General features: G+C 53.6%; 1 protein-coding gene across 1 annotated transcript in view; it reads right to left on the bottom strand.

Annotated features, from left to right (window-relative positions):
- Positions 1–661: 661 nt before the first annotated feature.
- Positions 662–15903, bottom strand: part of LOC135321265 (uncharacterized) — a 71073-nt gene continuing 55831 nt past the window's right edge. Inside the window, exons 5-6 of the mRNA XM_064485507.1 lie at positions 14441–14633; positions 662–6494 (exon numbers count right to left, since the gene is read on the bottom strand). Of these exons, the coding sequence (XP_064341577.1) occupies positions 5723–6494; positions 14441–14583 (915 nt within the window). The 5' untranslated portion in view covers positions 14584–14633 and the 3' untranslated portion in view covers positions 662–5722. The remainder of the gene's footprint in view (positions 6495–14440; positions 14634–15903) is intronic.

Here is a 15903-nt window from a genome sequence, read left to right as displayed (position 1 = left end):
ATGGAGGCGGCGATGGTGGGACTGGGGCTGCCCTGTGCAAGCACGGGGATTTGCTGCCACTTTCCGCTGTCGCTACCGCCGCCCTCGCACACTCACTGCACCGTGCCCTCCTCCCAAAAGCAGATTGACCTGTAACCTGAGTCCTGCAAACCTGGGGCTTTAGAGGCCGCCCCCAGGACAGGCTGTGGGGTAGATGGGAGCAACGCGACAGCTCCCAGGAGCAGACCCCTCTCCCTGCTTCTGCCAGGATACTGCCACCCCTGCCCCGACAGCCCCACACCTGCCTCCCGAGAGCAAGCCATGATCTGAGGGCCGGTGGGAAGTGCTCCAGGGCCTTCTAATGCCCTCCCACCTCCCGGGGCTGCACCCGCTTACCCAAACCCGGGTACAAGTGGCAGCAAAGAAACAGGGTTCAGGGACTACTAACCGGGTGAAGGCACCACGAACTATGGTGGCGGCCTGCACCCGCCTCAGGGTCCTAACGAGCAGCACGGCTGGGCCTCACCCACGCATCCCTCCCTGTGCACCTCCCCAGCTGCGCAGCCCAGGCCTCACCCGCTGGCTCCCTGACCTACACGCCCCCACCAGCGCCCCCTTACCTGCCCAGCGATGGCAGCGGAGACGACGGCAAGCAGCAGCCCAGACCCCAAGCCTCGTTCCTCCTCAGGAGCTGGTCCAGGAGCACCCACTTCCCGTCCAGCTTCCATACAGGCCAGGCGGGGTCCGGCATGTGCGCGTCCGCAACCCTCCTCCTCAGGCCTGCAGCGCAGATGCTCGGGGTGGGGCTCCCACTGTCTGGTTCTCTGTGAGTGGGGCCCAGACGGCCAGGGCAGGCCAGGGCAGTAGAGTGGGCCCACCCCTCTGGGTCTCCATCCCCAATGACCCCACCCCATCACCGACCAGGTCCTGGCTCAACCAGGACCACCACCGGCCATGGGCCAGGCCACACACCCCAGCCCCACTCCTCTTGCTTGCCCCCCAACCTCCAGACAGGCCCAGTCTCAGACTACACCCCCAAGACAGGGCTTCTTGTCACAAGGAGGTCCCCACCCCCACACTCCACCCCGCTAGTACTAACCTTTGGCCCTCACACCCCAAGCACACTCCTCATGCCTCACCGCAGGACCCCCTAACATTCTGATATGGTCCCCTTCACCCCTCAGCCTGTCCTAACTGTGGGATCCCCCTCACTCAGAGTGCACCCCTACTTGGAGCTGACACCCTCACCCCTTAACCCACGGGTGGGGTGAGGAAGTCCGGGCTCTGGTCACCATGGTGACTGCCACCAGCGGAGCTCCGGCCTAGTGTGCACAGCACAGTCTGAGGCTACAGGGCGCAGCGGGCCAGGCTGGAGGCAGTTCCAATTCCAGCTCAGGCACTCTAACCCCCACACCCTGTGCCTCATCTGAGCCTGGGGGTCAGGGTGGTCCTGGGCTGCCTGCCACTGGCCTGTGGGCCTTGGGTGGTTGATGGCCCGGATGGTGATCCGGACCCTGAGTGGAGGCACAGGAACCTGTGAGGGGGTAAGGGTGCAGCTGAGCCTGGAGATGGACAGTAGGCAGTGGGCTGTGGGAATCGGGCTATGTGTGTGGCCTGGGCTCAGCCCAGGTGGTTGCAGGGACCACGTTCATTCACGCCGGGGCAGAGGGAAAAGGGACAGGAAATTTGAAAGTGTCCTTGTTAGGAGCCCAAGGCTGGAGAGCCAAGCGGGCAGCTGCACTAGCCAGGCCACCTTGGAGCCAGCCATGACGCTGGTCTCTTGCATTGGGGAGACTGTTGATGGGCCAATGAGAAGTTCCCTGTCCGCCTCTGCCCCCGCCATATAGTTTACAGGCAATTGAAGGGACTTTGACAGGTAATTTTAATCACTGATAATTGTTACTTTCTCTGTGGGAGATCAGGTCCACAGTCACGGTGAACCTGGCAGGGCTCCTGCCTGAACCCCAGCCTGGGCAGAGAAGGACCCACCTGGAAACAACCGCTTACCTCTCACCAAAAGGCACTGTAGTAGAAAAAAACAAATTTGACTAATTTAAATCTGTTCCTTTTCCTTCTACCCTGTGCCCTGTTTTCTAGGCTTAGTCTTACTAGCTCTGCAGCTTTTGTAAAACAATGTTGCTTTTAGCCTGAAATATACAGGAGAGCCTACTCTCAGGGCTCTGACCTTTAAGGATATGAACACTTTTGCACTCCTATAAAGATAACAAGTTGCAGAATAGGGAATAACCTTTGTTTTGTTGGAGGATTTACAGGGGCACCATAACCTGACCCACAGGGACAGCTGCAAAGGATTCCAAAAACAAAGAATTCCTGCACTAAGAAGTTTGCAACAACCAACCACAGCCCCTCCCCTTTTTAGCAGAAAAGGAACCTAAAGTCTGACTTGGGGAAGATGGTTCTCCAGGACATTAGTCGGCCATGTTCTTGGTCTACAGCTGTCCACGTGGATCAAGTCATGGTGCCCCTGTAAAACCTCTAACAAAACAAGCTAATTTCTATTCGGCAACTTGCTGTCTTGTATCAGTGCAAAAGTGTTAATCTGCTTAAAGATCAGAGCCTTGAGAACAGGCTCTCCTGTTTACCAGATAGATGAGACTAAGCCTAGAAAACAGGGCACAGGGTTAAAGCCACAGGAAGAGATCTAATATGGAGTCAGATTTGTTCTTTTCTATTATGTATCATCTATTTTTATGGTTTAAGTCTACAAGAATTAAGTTTAGCCTTTTAAGTTGTGCAGTTTAGGAGCATTAAGTGCACTCACAATGCTGTGACATCAGCACCTCTGTCTGGTTTTAGACTATTTCCTTCCTCAAAGTAAAAGCTTGTATCCAAAGCTCACCCCACGTCCTCCCTCCCCCAGCCCGTGACAAGCCCTCATCCCCTTCCTCTGTCTTTACCTGTCCTCGAGGTTCCCTATCAATGAAATAATAAAAGGTGGCTTTTTATTTTCTGCCCACATATCTTAAGCCGGGACGGGTGAATTTTTTTGTTTTTACATGAATTAGCATTTTTGTATTTTCAGAGGAAAATCCAGATGAATTAAAGATGAGACGTCCTAAATGAAGCCTTTTTAGTAACTATGTGCATAATTTCGGGGTAGGCACTGCTGTTCTAAGTGTGAAGCCAGAGCCAGAGGGAGATGCTTAGCTCTTCCTCTGGCAAAATAAAACCAAAAAACAAAGACCAAGAAAGACAGCTGGAAAGACAAATCACAACCTGGAAAAAACACTGTTCATGACCCGAGGTCAGAGAAAGGTTTCACACCCATGTGGTCTAAAAACCTCTCGAAACCCAGTGTTCTGAAAAGAAACAGAACACACACAAGCAGTTCCAATGAGAAGCAGTGCAGGTGGCCAGTGTGTGTTAGAGATGCTCGACTCTCAGGTGAGGACACAGGCAGACGGACACCCTGCGAGGCAGTGCTGGTCACCATCACACTGGCAGGGCTTTAGCCTGGTGACAACCAGCCCTGGCAACAATGTGAGGAGGCAGAGGCCCCAGCAGATCCCCGGGAGGGAAGAGTGAACAGACACTTCTCTCTGGGGGAACAGGGTACAGGAGTCATCAAATGGCCACAGGTGCATCCCTTCCCCAGCAGTGCTGATCCTTAGAGCTGACCCCACCAAAGTGCCTGCACAACTTTCAGAGATGTTTTTTCTTCAGTAACATGAATTTAAAACAATCAGTATGTCATCAAGGCATTTTCATCAGTGACCTGCCCTGGGTTCTAACAATAGACACACATAAATACACACATATACACATAAATATATACACACATACATACAGGAAAGAGACAGGCAGACTGAAACACAGAGAGACAAAGAGAGAGAAAAGACAGACAGAGAGGAACTGAAAGACACACACAGAGAGAGAATGGACACTAGAGATGGGAATGAGTGGAAGTCACGCACACTTTCACAAGTCAGTCTACATGTCAGAACCTGGTCCCAGTGCCCACGACCCTGCAGAGGAGTGTGTGGGAATCACACAAGGATGTGTGACCAGAAGGCAAAAAAGCAGGGAGCCACTGTGGGGCAGCCCACCCCAGAGGCCGAGATGGGACACTGGGCCTGAATCTGACATGACAGAATGACCTAGGAGGTTGCATGCCAGAACGGATGATGTCAGAGTTGTTTAATTTCAAACTGCCGACAGGGAGCTGGGAAGCAGGCAGCAAGGAGGGTGACTTTCCCCAGAGCCCAGGGCAGACCCCGGCCTGTGTGGGGTGTGCCCTGTGCTCAACCAGCCCTCTGTGAGCCTTTCCTTAGCTGAGTCTGTGCACGAGCTCCCCGTGATGCCAGCCCGCGGGGCTGACATGTGTGGTAGGTATTTATGGGTCTAGAGACAGGATAGCTTCCCAAGGAAGCAGGGGCCAGAATGATGCCCACTGAGCTAATGGGGGAATTGGAGAGACCCTGAGAGGCAGGTGGCTCGTCCAGGGTGACAGCACTGCTGACGAGGGGTCTGAACCCAGCTGCGTCCTCAGAGCTGGCGCCCTGGCTGCATCCAGGCCTCCCCAGGGTTCTGGGGAGGAGGGCTGAGTTGGTGTCACTGTGTGTGGACATGGCATGGGCTGGGAGGTGAGCTGTCGGCAGCCCAGAGAGGCCCTTGGGGAGCTTTGTGTAAGGAGGAAGCTTGGGGAAGGGGACCCCAGGAAGTGACCTCGCTTCCCTGGCAATAGAACCCAACAGAACTTAGAACTGAGGTCACCAGGCACCCACTCTGTCGAGAAGCCCCTACTCAGCTCACTTGGTTGGTGAACTCAGCTCAACTCAGACATGTTCTGCTGCGTCCCAACACCCCGAGGCCGTGGCCCCCGGAAGGCCCGCGGCGAGGGGCTGGGCCAGCGGTGCCGGCGCTGGGTCAGCTCTCACCCCAGGCGCCTCTGGCCTTTTGGCCACAGGGACCCAAAGGTAACCCAGGGAGGCCCGGGGCAGACCCCACCCAGGTAGCCCCACATCCCCTTCCTCACTGCTGGTGGAGGTGGGCAGTCATGTTGGGGAGGCAGGAGGGCCCTGCCTCAAGCACGAGCGGGTCACAGGCCTGGGGGGGCCGGTCACGTCCGCACCCCGGGTCCCAGCTGGCAGGCTGGGCTGTGGCAAGCCGGGCAGGGCCCTGCTGCCCGAGTCGAAGCCCATGCCCTCTGGCTGTGTCTCTTCCTTCCTGGGTGGCCGTCTGAGCTGACCCAAGGTCCCAGTCTGATCTGGCAGCAGACGGTCGAGCGGGCAGAAGCAGGCATGGTCCTGGCCGGGCAGGGCTCTGAGACCTCCGGGCCGGGCCGGCTGCCGGACACTGTCATTGCAGAGCCAGACACTGCAGGAGCCGCTGCATGAGGACACTCACGCCGCCTCCCCGAGTGAGGGGCCGCTGCACGCTTCTCAGGGCCAGCACGAGCTCCGGGTGAGTCTGCACACGGAGGGGTCCCCGCCACCACGACGGCCTCCTCCCCAGAAACCGCCCAGGCGTCACGCCAGGGGCCTGCCCGTGGGTGACAGGCAGCTCAGCAGACCCGGCTCTGACCTGGAGCACCTCCCTGGGAGTCAGGTGGAGGACCAGGAGCCCACCAAGGCAGAGCCCGAAGGTGAGAAGGGCGGGGCTGGTGCATGTGCATAGGTGAGGGAGGGCCGAGGGCCGGGCCACACAGGGAGGTGTCCCCAGAGGCTGCTGCTGGCACCAGAGCAAAAGATTGGCCTCAGACCACCTGTCTACAAGAATTCAGTCACAAAACACATCCTGTGGGCACCTGCTGGGTGGGAGCTGTCCGGAAAGCTCTGGGAAGATGTCTGTCCTTGAAGAGGCCCATGGAAAGGGAGGCATGAGGGTCAAGTATTCCTCTCTCACAGCATGAGCACCTCCACAAGACTGAAAGCTCTCTCCACTTCCAACAGTCACAGGTCCAGAGCAGGCAGGGATAGGGGAAGATGCCAGAGACCAAAAACAGGACCACCAGGATCCAGTAGGAGACCGCGAGCTCCCTCCAGTTGCTCCTGCTGAACCTCAAGATCCTGCTGCTTCTGAAGATCCTGCAGCTCCTGCTGATCTTGCTGCTCCTGAAGATCCTGCAGCTCCTGCTGACCTTGCTGCTCCTGAAGATCCTGCAGCTCTTGCTGATCTTGCTGCTCCTGAAGATCCTGCAGCTCCTGCTGACCTTGCTGCTCCTGAAGATCCTGCAGCTCCTGCTGACCTTGCTGCTCCTGAAGATCCTGCAGCTCCTGCTGACCTTGCTGCTCCTGAAGATCCTGCAGCTCCTGCTGCTCCAGCTGCGTCTGAAGATCCTGCAGCTCCTGCTGACCTTGCTGCTCCTGAAGATCCTGCAGCTCCTGCTGACCTTGCTGCTCCTGAAGATCCTGCAGCTCCTGCTGACCTTCCTGGCTCCTGAAGATCCTGCAGCTCCTGCTGACCTTGCTGCTCCTGAAGATCCTGCAGCTCCTGCTGACCTTCCTGCTCCTGAAGATCCTGCAGCTCCTGCACCTGCACCTGCTCCTGGACCGCTGGGCAGTGGAGAACCAGTTCAGGCATCATCTTCCCCTAGGGCTGAGCCCCCTCTGCCCCCACCTACACCATCTCCAAAATCCCACCATGAATCCCCTCCCCTACCCGAACTTGACTTCCCTACCCCTGAAGTTGTTTTTGTTTTGTTTTTCTTTAGTTTAGTTTGTTTCACATCATTTATGGCATCCTTTATTATTATTAAAATCTATCTATTTTCCATTTCCTTTAATAAAATATAGATATTTTTTCTCTCTTAAATTGTGCAATTCAGGAGCATTAAGTGCATTCACATGCTGTGCGACCATCACTACCATCTAGTTTTATGCTATTTCTTTCCTCAAAATAAAACCCTGGATCCAAAGCACACACTCCCCTTCCTTCCTCCCCCAGCCCCTGACAACCCCAAGTCCTCTTCCTCTCTAGGGGTCTTTACCTCTCCTGGGTGTTCCCTATGAGTGAAACCATAGGAAAGGTGGTGTTTTATGCCTGCCCACATGGTTTAAGCAGGGGCTGGTGAAATCTTTTCTTTTCACTTGAAATAGCATTTTCCACTTTTTACTTTTCCTCCCTCCAGGAACTTCCTAACATACCCCAAACAGGCTTGCACACACGTCTTTGTCTTAGGATCTGCTTCTGGGGGAGCTCAGCCTGAGACAATCCCCCACAGAGCTTATCACAGCACTCACGTATTAATGCTGGCTTTTTGATTTCTTCTCTATGTATTATCTCATTGATGAAGTCACAAGTGATTTTAGGGAAGGAACTACACTTATTGCATCATCAGTTTTCCTCACCGTCTGCAGAGCAGCACAGAATTTTATGTAGGAGTGGGCTGTGAGTCAACTTCCAGTTCCAAAGTTTTCCACTATGTTGCAAGTTTTCATTTCTACCACCTGGATTTTAGGAAATGGGACACTCATGCATTTACTAAAAAGCATGTAAAGTATGTAAATACCCATCATATAAGGGATGTCATTGGAGCCCAAGCTCTGCTTTTCGACATACATCATTTTTGTACATATCCACCAAAGGGGAGGTCAGCTGGGAGAAGGCAGCCTATGCTGTCGGGAGCCAATGATTGAACATAACATGCAGGCTTATCCTCTTGAAGCAGAAGCTTGAAGGGTATGTGGCTGTTATTTATCGCAGTTCACAATGTCATAGGGTCAGAGGGACCTCAGGACCATCTGGCACCTGAACTTCTATCCAGTTGGTAATTTGCAAGGAGGTCAAGATAGTCTTAACATTTCAAGTATGAAAGTGAAAACACCTTGGTAAACCAGTGAAGAAATAACCAAGTGGAAAAGAGTCTCCCAGCAGAGTTATGCCCATTTTCCTGGATCCTCTGTGTGTTAAGATCTTTATGCTTTGGAGATGGACGACCTGGGCCCCACCTCCATCACCAGTAATTTGTATTTGAAAAGTCACTCCTCTTCCAACCTCAGCTTCCTTATCTGTCAAATGGAAAACAGTAAAGGCAGCAACTTCATAAAGGGGTTGTGAGGGTTAGAGTAAATGAGGGAATTACTGAGTATCGTGCCCAGCATGTTGTCGGCACCTCCAAGCCTCACTGCCGTCATCATCCCGTCAGGGCCCTGCAGCGTCCGCATGACGGGGGGGGTAGCGCCCACGGCGTGTTTAACAATGCCCGCTGAGTGAACAGATGCTCTGGTTCACCAGGAGTGTGCTTGCGTGGGGAGCGGCAGGTCTTCTGGACCCTTTGAGGACCTGACAAAGTGTGGCCGCTGGACCTCTGACCCATCTTCTCTCTGTGTAACTTTATGAACTCCGATCACTGGGTCCATCTTAAGCAAAACTCTAAAGCTGATGATGTTTGGGGGGGTTCACTCCTTTTCCCTGGAGTCGAAGCTCCTCCCACCCTCTCCTAGTGCTTCCTTCTTAATGAACATTTCCTTTCAACTGAGACTTGCCTTGGTTACTATCTCAATGGAAATGTCTCACCATTCAGTCACACTAAAGAGTTAAGTATGTTTGCATCTGGTCAGCCCTCAGTGTCTTAATCCAAAAGAACATGTCTTACTGTGTAATTTCATGCTTTGGGGAAATTGGGTGAGCAGGCATGTGGACGTTCATGGGTGAGCTTGATCCCAGTCTTCAAATCAGCAGCAGGACACGTGGAGGTGACATCAGGGAACCCAGCGGTTCTCGTGTTTATCCATCACTGTCCTGGGTTGAACAGTGTCTTCCCAAGAGTCACATCGTATTTAAAAAGACAGTCTTTGCAGATATAATTAGGGTGTAAGTTAAAATGAGGCCATACTGGGCTAGGGTGGGCCCTTAATTCAACCACTGGTGTCTTTATAAGAGAACAGAGACTGATGCACAGACACATGGGGAAGAGAGGCCAGGAAGACAGGTGGATGAGAGTTACTGTCCACATCAAGGAGTGATTCTCCCCAAGTCCCCAGAGATGACGTGACTCCGATGACCCCACGCTGCTGGATTCTGGGTTCAGGACTGTGAGAGAAATGAATTTGTGCTGTTTTAAGCCCCCTAGTTGGTTATAACTTGTTAAGGCAGCCCTAGGGAACGAATGTGAACATCTACTAAGTACTAGATGTGAAACAGGAGCCTGCAAAAACACTAATAACTGGCCACGAACACTGAGCGTTTGACAACATGGTGAATAACAAGGAGCAGTGGGCACCTGAGCCCCCTTCCCACAGCCCTGGGAGGCTGAGCAGATCTGAAATTTACCTTCCTCTCCCAGGTGCCACAAGGTGGGTGGTACAGACATCTTTTTGTTACACAGAGCAGCTGCTGAGCTAAGCTGGGCTGAGCATCGCGGCCTGGATCACGAGTGGGGCAGACAGTGTGACCAGTGACACAACATGGGGGGACACTTCACAAGACATCACTACCCATGGTGACCTATGTAATGAAGTGCTCAAGGTCGCACTACATTCCGAAGTACACTTGACTGAGATTTAGGTGAGAAACCAGGGCCGGGATCACTGTCTGGACTGCACATCTGTGTCCCCCTCAAAATCCATATGCAAAACCTTAATTCCCAGGTGATGATGTTTGGAGGTGGGGCATTTGGGAGGTGATCAGGGCATGAGGGGGATCTCTCCTGCCTCAGATTATGAAGGAGATCCCTCTTCCACTTCACCACAAAAACCACACAGTGAAAAGTGGGCCACTGGGAACCAGGACCTGGGCCTCCTCCAACAACCAACCTGTTGAAGCACTGATCTCAGACTCCCATCCTCCAGAACCAGGAGGAATACACGTCTTATCGAGTCTCCCACGCTGTGGTGTTGAGAGATACGCAGTTACGTTTTAATGTCTACACATCGCTCAGCCTGTCCCCCTTCACTGCGGGATCCCCCCATGCCCAGAGTGCACTGGCTACCTCAGCTGAACTCCCCCTGACACATCACATCTCACCCCTCACCTTGCAGGGGCAGGGCGGTCCAGGCTCCCATCACCATGTGACAGCCACCAGGCAGGGATCCCGGGCAGAGTGCAGGCGGGCAGGGCTGGAGGCATTTCCACCTCCCACCTGGGTGCCCTGCCCCGCTGTGCCCAGGGCCTCCATCTGAGGCGACGGGACAGGGTGGTCCCGGGCTGCACACTGCTCGCTCACTCGCCAGTGGGCTTTGGATGGTCGATGGCGCTGCCAGAGGGGAGGGTGCAGCCGAGCCCCGGGATGGACAGCAGGCAGCCACAGAGGCTGTGGGGGACGGGGGCTGCCCTGGGAGAGCCTTGCTCCCATCTATCCTACGGCCTGGCCTGGGGGCAGCCTTGCTGCCCCAGCTTCCTGGAAAGCGCTTCTCCCTGTCAGTCTGCTCCTGACAGGCAGGCGGGGTGCAATCGGTGGGGTGTGATCAGCGGGGCGAGTGGGCAGGACTGGGGCTGCCCCTGCCCCTATCCAGCACACTCACTGCACCGCTGCCCGCCTCTCAGGAGCAGGCTGACTGAGGACAAGCCTCCAGCGAACCTGGGGCAGCAGAGGCCGCCCCCGGGCCAAACCGCAGGGGAGACGGGAGCAAACCCACAGGCTGGCACAGGGCAGACCCCCTTCTCCCACCACCTCAGCTGCCACCTCTGCAGTCTTCCCCACTCCCTGACCGAACCACGCAGGCTTCCAGGGAGGAGGCTGACCTACACATGTCAGTCCTGCAAACCTGGGGCAGCAGAGGCTGCCCCCAAGCCAGGCCCCTGGGGAGATGGGAGTACACACAAGGGCTTGCACAGGGCAGCCCCACTCCCGCCACCGCTGCCGCTGCCCCTGCACCCTGACCGAACCATGCCAGCCTCCTGGGAGCACACTGACCTAAAGACGTGGGTGCGGTGAACCTGGAGCGGCAGAGGACACCCCCAGGTCAGGCCACGGGAGAGATGGGAGCAAACAACTGGCTCCCAAGGGGCAGCCCCCCCCTCCTCCCGCCAAGGCTACCTCTGCTACCTTCCTCCCAAGCCCCCTGACCACACTGAGCCCCGCGGTCTTACCAAAGCGGGTAGAGACGGAACGTATCTCAACATAATAAAAGCTGTTTATGACAAACCTACAGCCAGCATGATACTCTGCAGTGAAAAGCCGAAAGCCTTTCTGCTAAACTCTGGAACGACACAAGGATGGCCTCTCTCACCACTTCGATTCCACACAGTAAGCAGTGGAAGTCCTAGCCATAGCAATTAGACAGCAAAAACAAATAAAAGGGATCTAAATGGGAAGAGAAGAGGTAAAACTGTCATCCTATGTGGATGACATGCTAAAACTACATATAAAAAGTCCTAAAGCCTCCGCAGAAAAACAACAAGAGCTAATCAAACAATTCAGCCAGGTAGCAGAAGACAGTATCAACTGATAGAAATCTGTGGCATTTCTTTACACGAAAGTGATAATCCGTTTTAAAACCGCACCCATAAATTAAAACTTAGGAATACATCTGGCCCAGGAAGTGAAAGACTTCCATGAGAAGACCTACAAAACCCTGACTAAGGAAACTGAAGAGCACTTAAAGAAATGGAAAGACATCCCATGTTCCTGCATTGCAAGAATTAATAATGTCAAAATGGCCACGCTGCCCAGAGCGATCTACAGATTCAATGCGACCCCTATCACATTACCCAGGACATTTTTTCACAGAACTACAACAAACCATCCTAAAATTTATACGGAATCACAGAAGACCCGGAATTACCAAAGCATCACTCAAGAAAAAGAACGAAGCTGGAGGAATAACCCTCCCAGGCTTCAGACAACACTACAGAGATACAATCAAAACAGCAATGCTATTGGTACACAAGATCAATGCAACAGGATAGAAAGTCCAGAGATAAACCCACGCACGTATAGTCAATTAACCCATGACGAAGGAGGCAAGAATACACAGCGGAGGAAAGACAGTCTCTTCTAAGTGGTGCTGGGAAAACTGGGAAGCAACCTGTAAAAGACTGAAATTAGAACATCCTCCAACACCATGTACGAAAATAAACCCAAAATTGATTAAAGACCTCAATTCAAGACCAGGTACTGTACAATTCCTAGGGGAAACACAGGCCCAACACTCACGGACATAACATTAATGCAATGTACTTTTGAACCAGCTCCTGGACTACTGGAAATAAAACCAAAAATAAACAAGTGGCATCTAATTAAACCCAAAGGCTTCTGCACAACTACAGATACCACCCACGAAACGGAAAGACAACCTACGGGATGGGAGAAAACCTTTGCAAATGATGTGACTGACAGGAGACTCATTTCCAAAACATACAAACAGCTCACACACCTTAATATCAAAGAAACAAGCAACCCAATCCAAAAACGGGCAGGAGACCTAAACAAACAAACAATTCTCCACAGAAGACACTCAAATGGCCAATAGGGCACATGAAAAAAAATGCTCAGCATCGCTCACTGTCAGAGAAATGCAGATCAAAACTACAATGCGATATCGCCTTACACCAGCCAGGATGGCCATCACTGAGAAGTCTACAAGTGACAGATGCTGAAGAGGGTGTGGAGAAAAGGGAATCCTGCAACACTGTGGGTGGGAGTGTAGATTGGTGCAGCCACGATGGACGACAGTACGGAGGTTCCTCAAAAACATGAACATAAACCTACCATGTGATCCAGCAATCCCACTCCTGGGAACATATCCGGAGAAAAATAAAATTCAAAAAGACACGTGCACCCCAGTGTTCACAGCAGCACTCTTTACGACAGCCAAGACACGGAAACAACCCAAATGTCCATCAACAGTTCCCTAGACAAAGAAACTGTGGTACATATATATACACAACGGGACAGCACTCAGCCATAAAACAAGAATAGAATCACGCCACTTGCAGCAACATGGATGGACCTGAAGATTGTCATTCTAAGTGAAGGGGACCAGAAAGATAAAGAAAAATGCCCTATGACATCATTTATACGAGGAACCCAAAAAACAATAACAGTAATAATAAGGCCACAAATGCACTGATTTTCATTTTGATTTCTTCACTGTGTGTGAGCACATCTGACTGTCCTTTATGGTCGTATTACCGCATTCTGTTGATTCTTATTTTGTAGTTGGCTTTATTCCGCTGATAACTATGTAAGTTTAAACACCTAATCTCTTCTTAAAACAGTAAGGAGAACACTTATGGAAACTAAAAAATTACAGTATACTGTATATACATATCTACGTGCAATAGAATGTGTATGTGCGGTCAAACTGTAGTAATTCTACCTAATAAAACTGGACAAGTTGGAGGGGGACAGACATACAGATCAAGGGAACAGAACAGAGTCCAGAGAGAAAACCCACAAACTTCTGGTCAATTAATCTTTGACAAAGGAGGCAGGAAGAACACACAGTGGAGGAAAGACGGTCTCTTCAGCAAATGACGCAGGGGAAACTGGACAGCTGCACGGAAATCAGTGAAGTTGGGACACTCCCTCACACCGTACACAAAAACAAATTCAAACTCGCTTAAGGACTTGAACATAAGACAAGACACTACACGCCTCTCAGAAGAACACGTAGGCAAAACATCTGACACACACGTCAGCAATGCTCTCCTAGGGCAGTCCACCCCAGCAAACAGACACCAAGGCACAAATACACAAACCAATGAGTCAAGGTGAATTTATCAGGTTTTGCACAGCAAAGGAAACCATAAGCAACACAAAAGGACAACCTACGAGATGGGAGAAAATTTTGCAAAAGATGAGACTGACAAGGGGTTAATTTCCAAAATATATAAACAGCTCATACAACACACCTTTTCTCCAGTGGACACATACAAATGACCAATAGGCATGTGAAAAAACCCTCAGTATCATTAATTACCAGACAAATGCAAATCAAAACTACAACGAAGTATGTCACCTCACACCAGTCAGAAATGCCGATATTCAAAAGTCCACAAAGGAGAAATGCTGGAGAGGCTGCGGAGAAAAGGGAATCCTCCTACACTGCCGGTAGGAATGCAGTTTCATGCAGCCATTGTGGGTAACAGTAGAGAGATTCCTCAAAAGACTAAAGATAGACTTGTCAAAAGCTTTTGATCTCGGTGGCAGGGCGACCAGCTCCCAAAGGCCCAGGCCTCTCCCCTTATTCTGCCCCATGTCAACTGTGAAGCAGAAGGTCCCAGGTGGCCTCCACTGGCCAGGCTGGTCCACCTACACAGGAAGGCCATGACCTGAGGGCCAGGGGGAGGTGCTCCCTGGCTGTCCAGCCACCTCCCACCTCCAGGATTTGCACCCCCTTTCCCAAACCCAGGTATAAGTGGCAGCAAAGACTACTAATGTGGGGGGTGGGGCACCACGAACCAGGGTGGGGGACCGGACCTGCTTCACGGTCCTAACAGGACATGTGGCCTGGATCTCACCCACGCACCCCTCCCTGTGCGCCTCCCCAACTGCACAGCCCAGCCCTCACTCACTGGCTCCCAGACCTGCACGCCCCCACCAGCGCCCCCTTACCTGACTGGTGAAGGCAGCAGAGGTGACAGAAAGTGGCGGCCCAGACCCCAGGCCGTGTTCCTCCTTGTGTAGCTGGTCCAGGAGAATCGGGCTCCCGCCCAGCTTCCACTGCTCTGGGCGGGCTCAGACGTCCAGGCTTGCATACCTGCCCCGCCTCTGCTAGACCACAGAGGGGAAGCTTGGGCTGTGGTTCCTGCAATGTGAGACAAGGAGAGTGGGGCTGGGTGGGGCCGGGTGGGGAGGGGTGGTGGGGAGGGCCTACCATGTGGCCGGCCCCTCCAGGACCCCAGCCCCAGTGCCCCCACCCCACCACAGACTGGGTCCTGATACTCAACCAGCACCACCACGGGCCCTGGACCAGGCCACACTCCCCCACCCCACCCCCCTGCTTGCAGTCCCCCACCCAGTCACTACCTCCCCACCTCTGGCCAGGCCTGGTACCCGACCTGGACCCCCAAGACAAAGCTCCTTCTCCTTACCCTGAGGTCCCCGCCCTCACACTCCCCACAAACCAAGCTGACCCCTCATGCCCCACTCAGGGTCCCCCCCACCATCTCAAGATGATCCCCTTCACTCCTCACCCTGGGATGACCACCCACCACTCAGCTGGGTCCCCCTACTCCCAGCAGCCCTTCACCCCTCAGCCTTTCCCCCCTTCACCCCGAGTGCACCCCTAATCTAAGCTGACCCCTTCACCTCTCACCCCTCGTGGGCGGGGCAATCCAGGCTCCAATCACCATGGTGACAGCCACCAGACAAGGATCCTGAGCATGTGCGGGCACTCAGTCAGCTGTCCCAGGCTCAGGGGCATGGGCAGGTGGGGCTGGAGGCAGCTGCAGTTCCTCAGCTTGCAAAGCACTTCTCCCTGTCAGCCTGCTCCTGGGAGGCAGGCGGGGGGCTATCTAGGGGACTCGGCAGTGGCAACAGCAGGATTGGGGCTGCCACATGCTAGAGCAGGTATCTGCTCCCATTTCTCGCTGTCACTGCTGCAGTCCCCAAACACTGAATGCACAGTGCCCACCTCTCAGGAGCAGGCTGACTGAGGACAAGCCTCCAGGGAACCTGGGGCAGCAGAGGCCACCACCAGGCCAGGCCCCTGGGAAGATGGGAGCAAACCCACAGGGAGGCACAGGGCAGCCCCCTTCTCCCACCACTGAAGCTGCCACCTCTGCAGTCTTCCTCGCTCCCTGACCAAACTTCACAGGCCTCCAGAGAGCAGGCTGACCTACACATGTGAGTCCTGCAAACCTGGGGCAGCAGAGGCTGCCCCCAGGTCAGGCCACAGGGGAGATGGCACTAAATCCAAGGGCTTGCAGGGGGAAGCCACTCTCCCACCACCCCCGTCCCCTGACCACACCATGCCAGCCTCCTAGGAGGCGACTGACCTAAAGACGAGGGTCCAGTGAACCTGGGGCGGCAGAGGCCGCTCCCAGCCCTGGCCACAGGGGAGATGGGAGCAAACG

This window comes from Camelus dromedarius, chromosome 5 (genome assembly GCF_036321535.1).
Source record: "Camelus dromedarius isolate mCamDro1 chromosome 5, mCamDro1.pat, whole genome shotgun sequence".
Classification (NCBI taxonomy): Eukaryota; Metazoa; Chordata; class Mammalia; order Artiodactyla; family Camelidae; genus Camelus; species Camelus dromedarius.
Note: the sequence above shows the minus strand (reverse complement) of the source record. Positions and strands in the feature narration are given on the sequence as shown.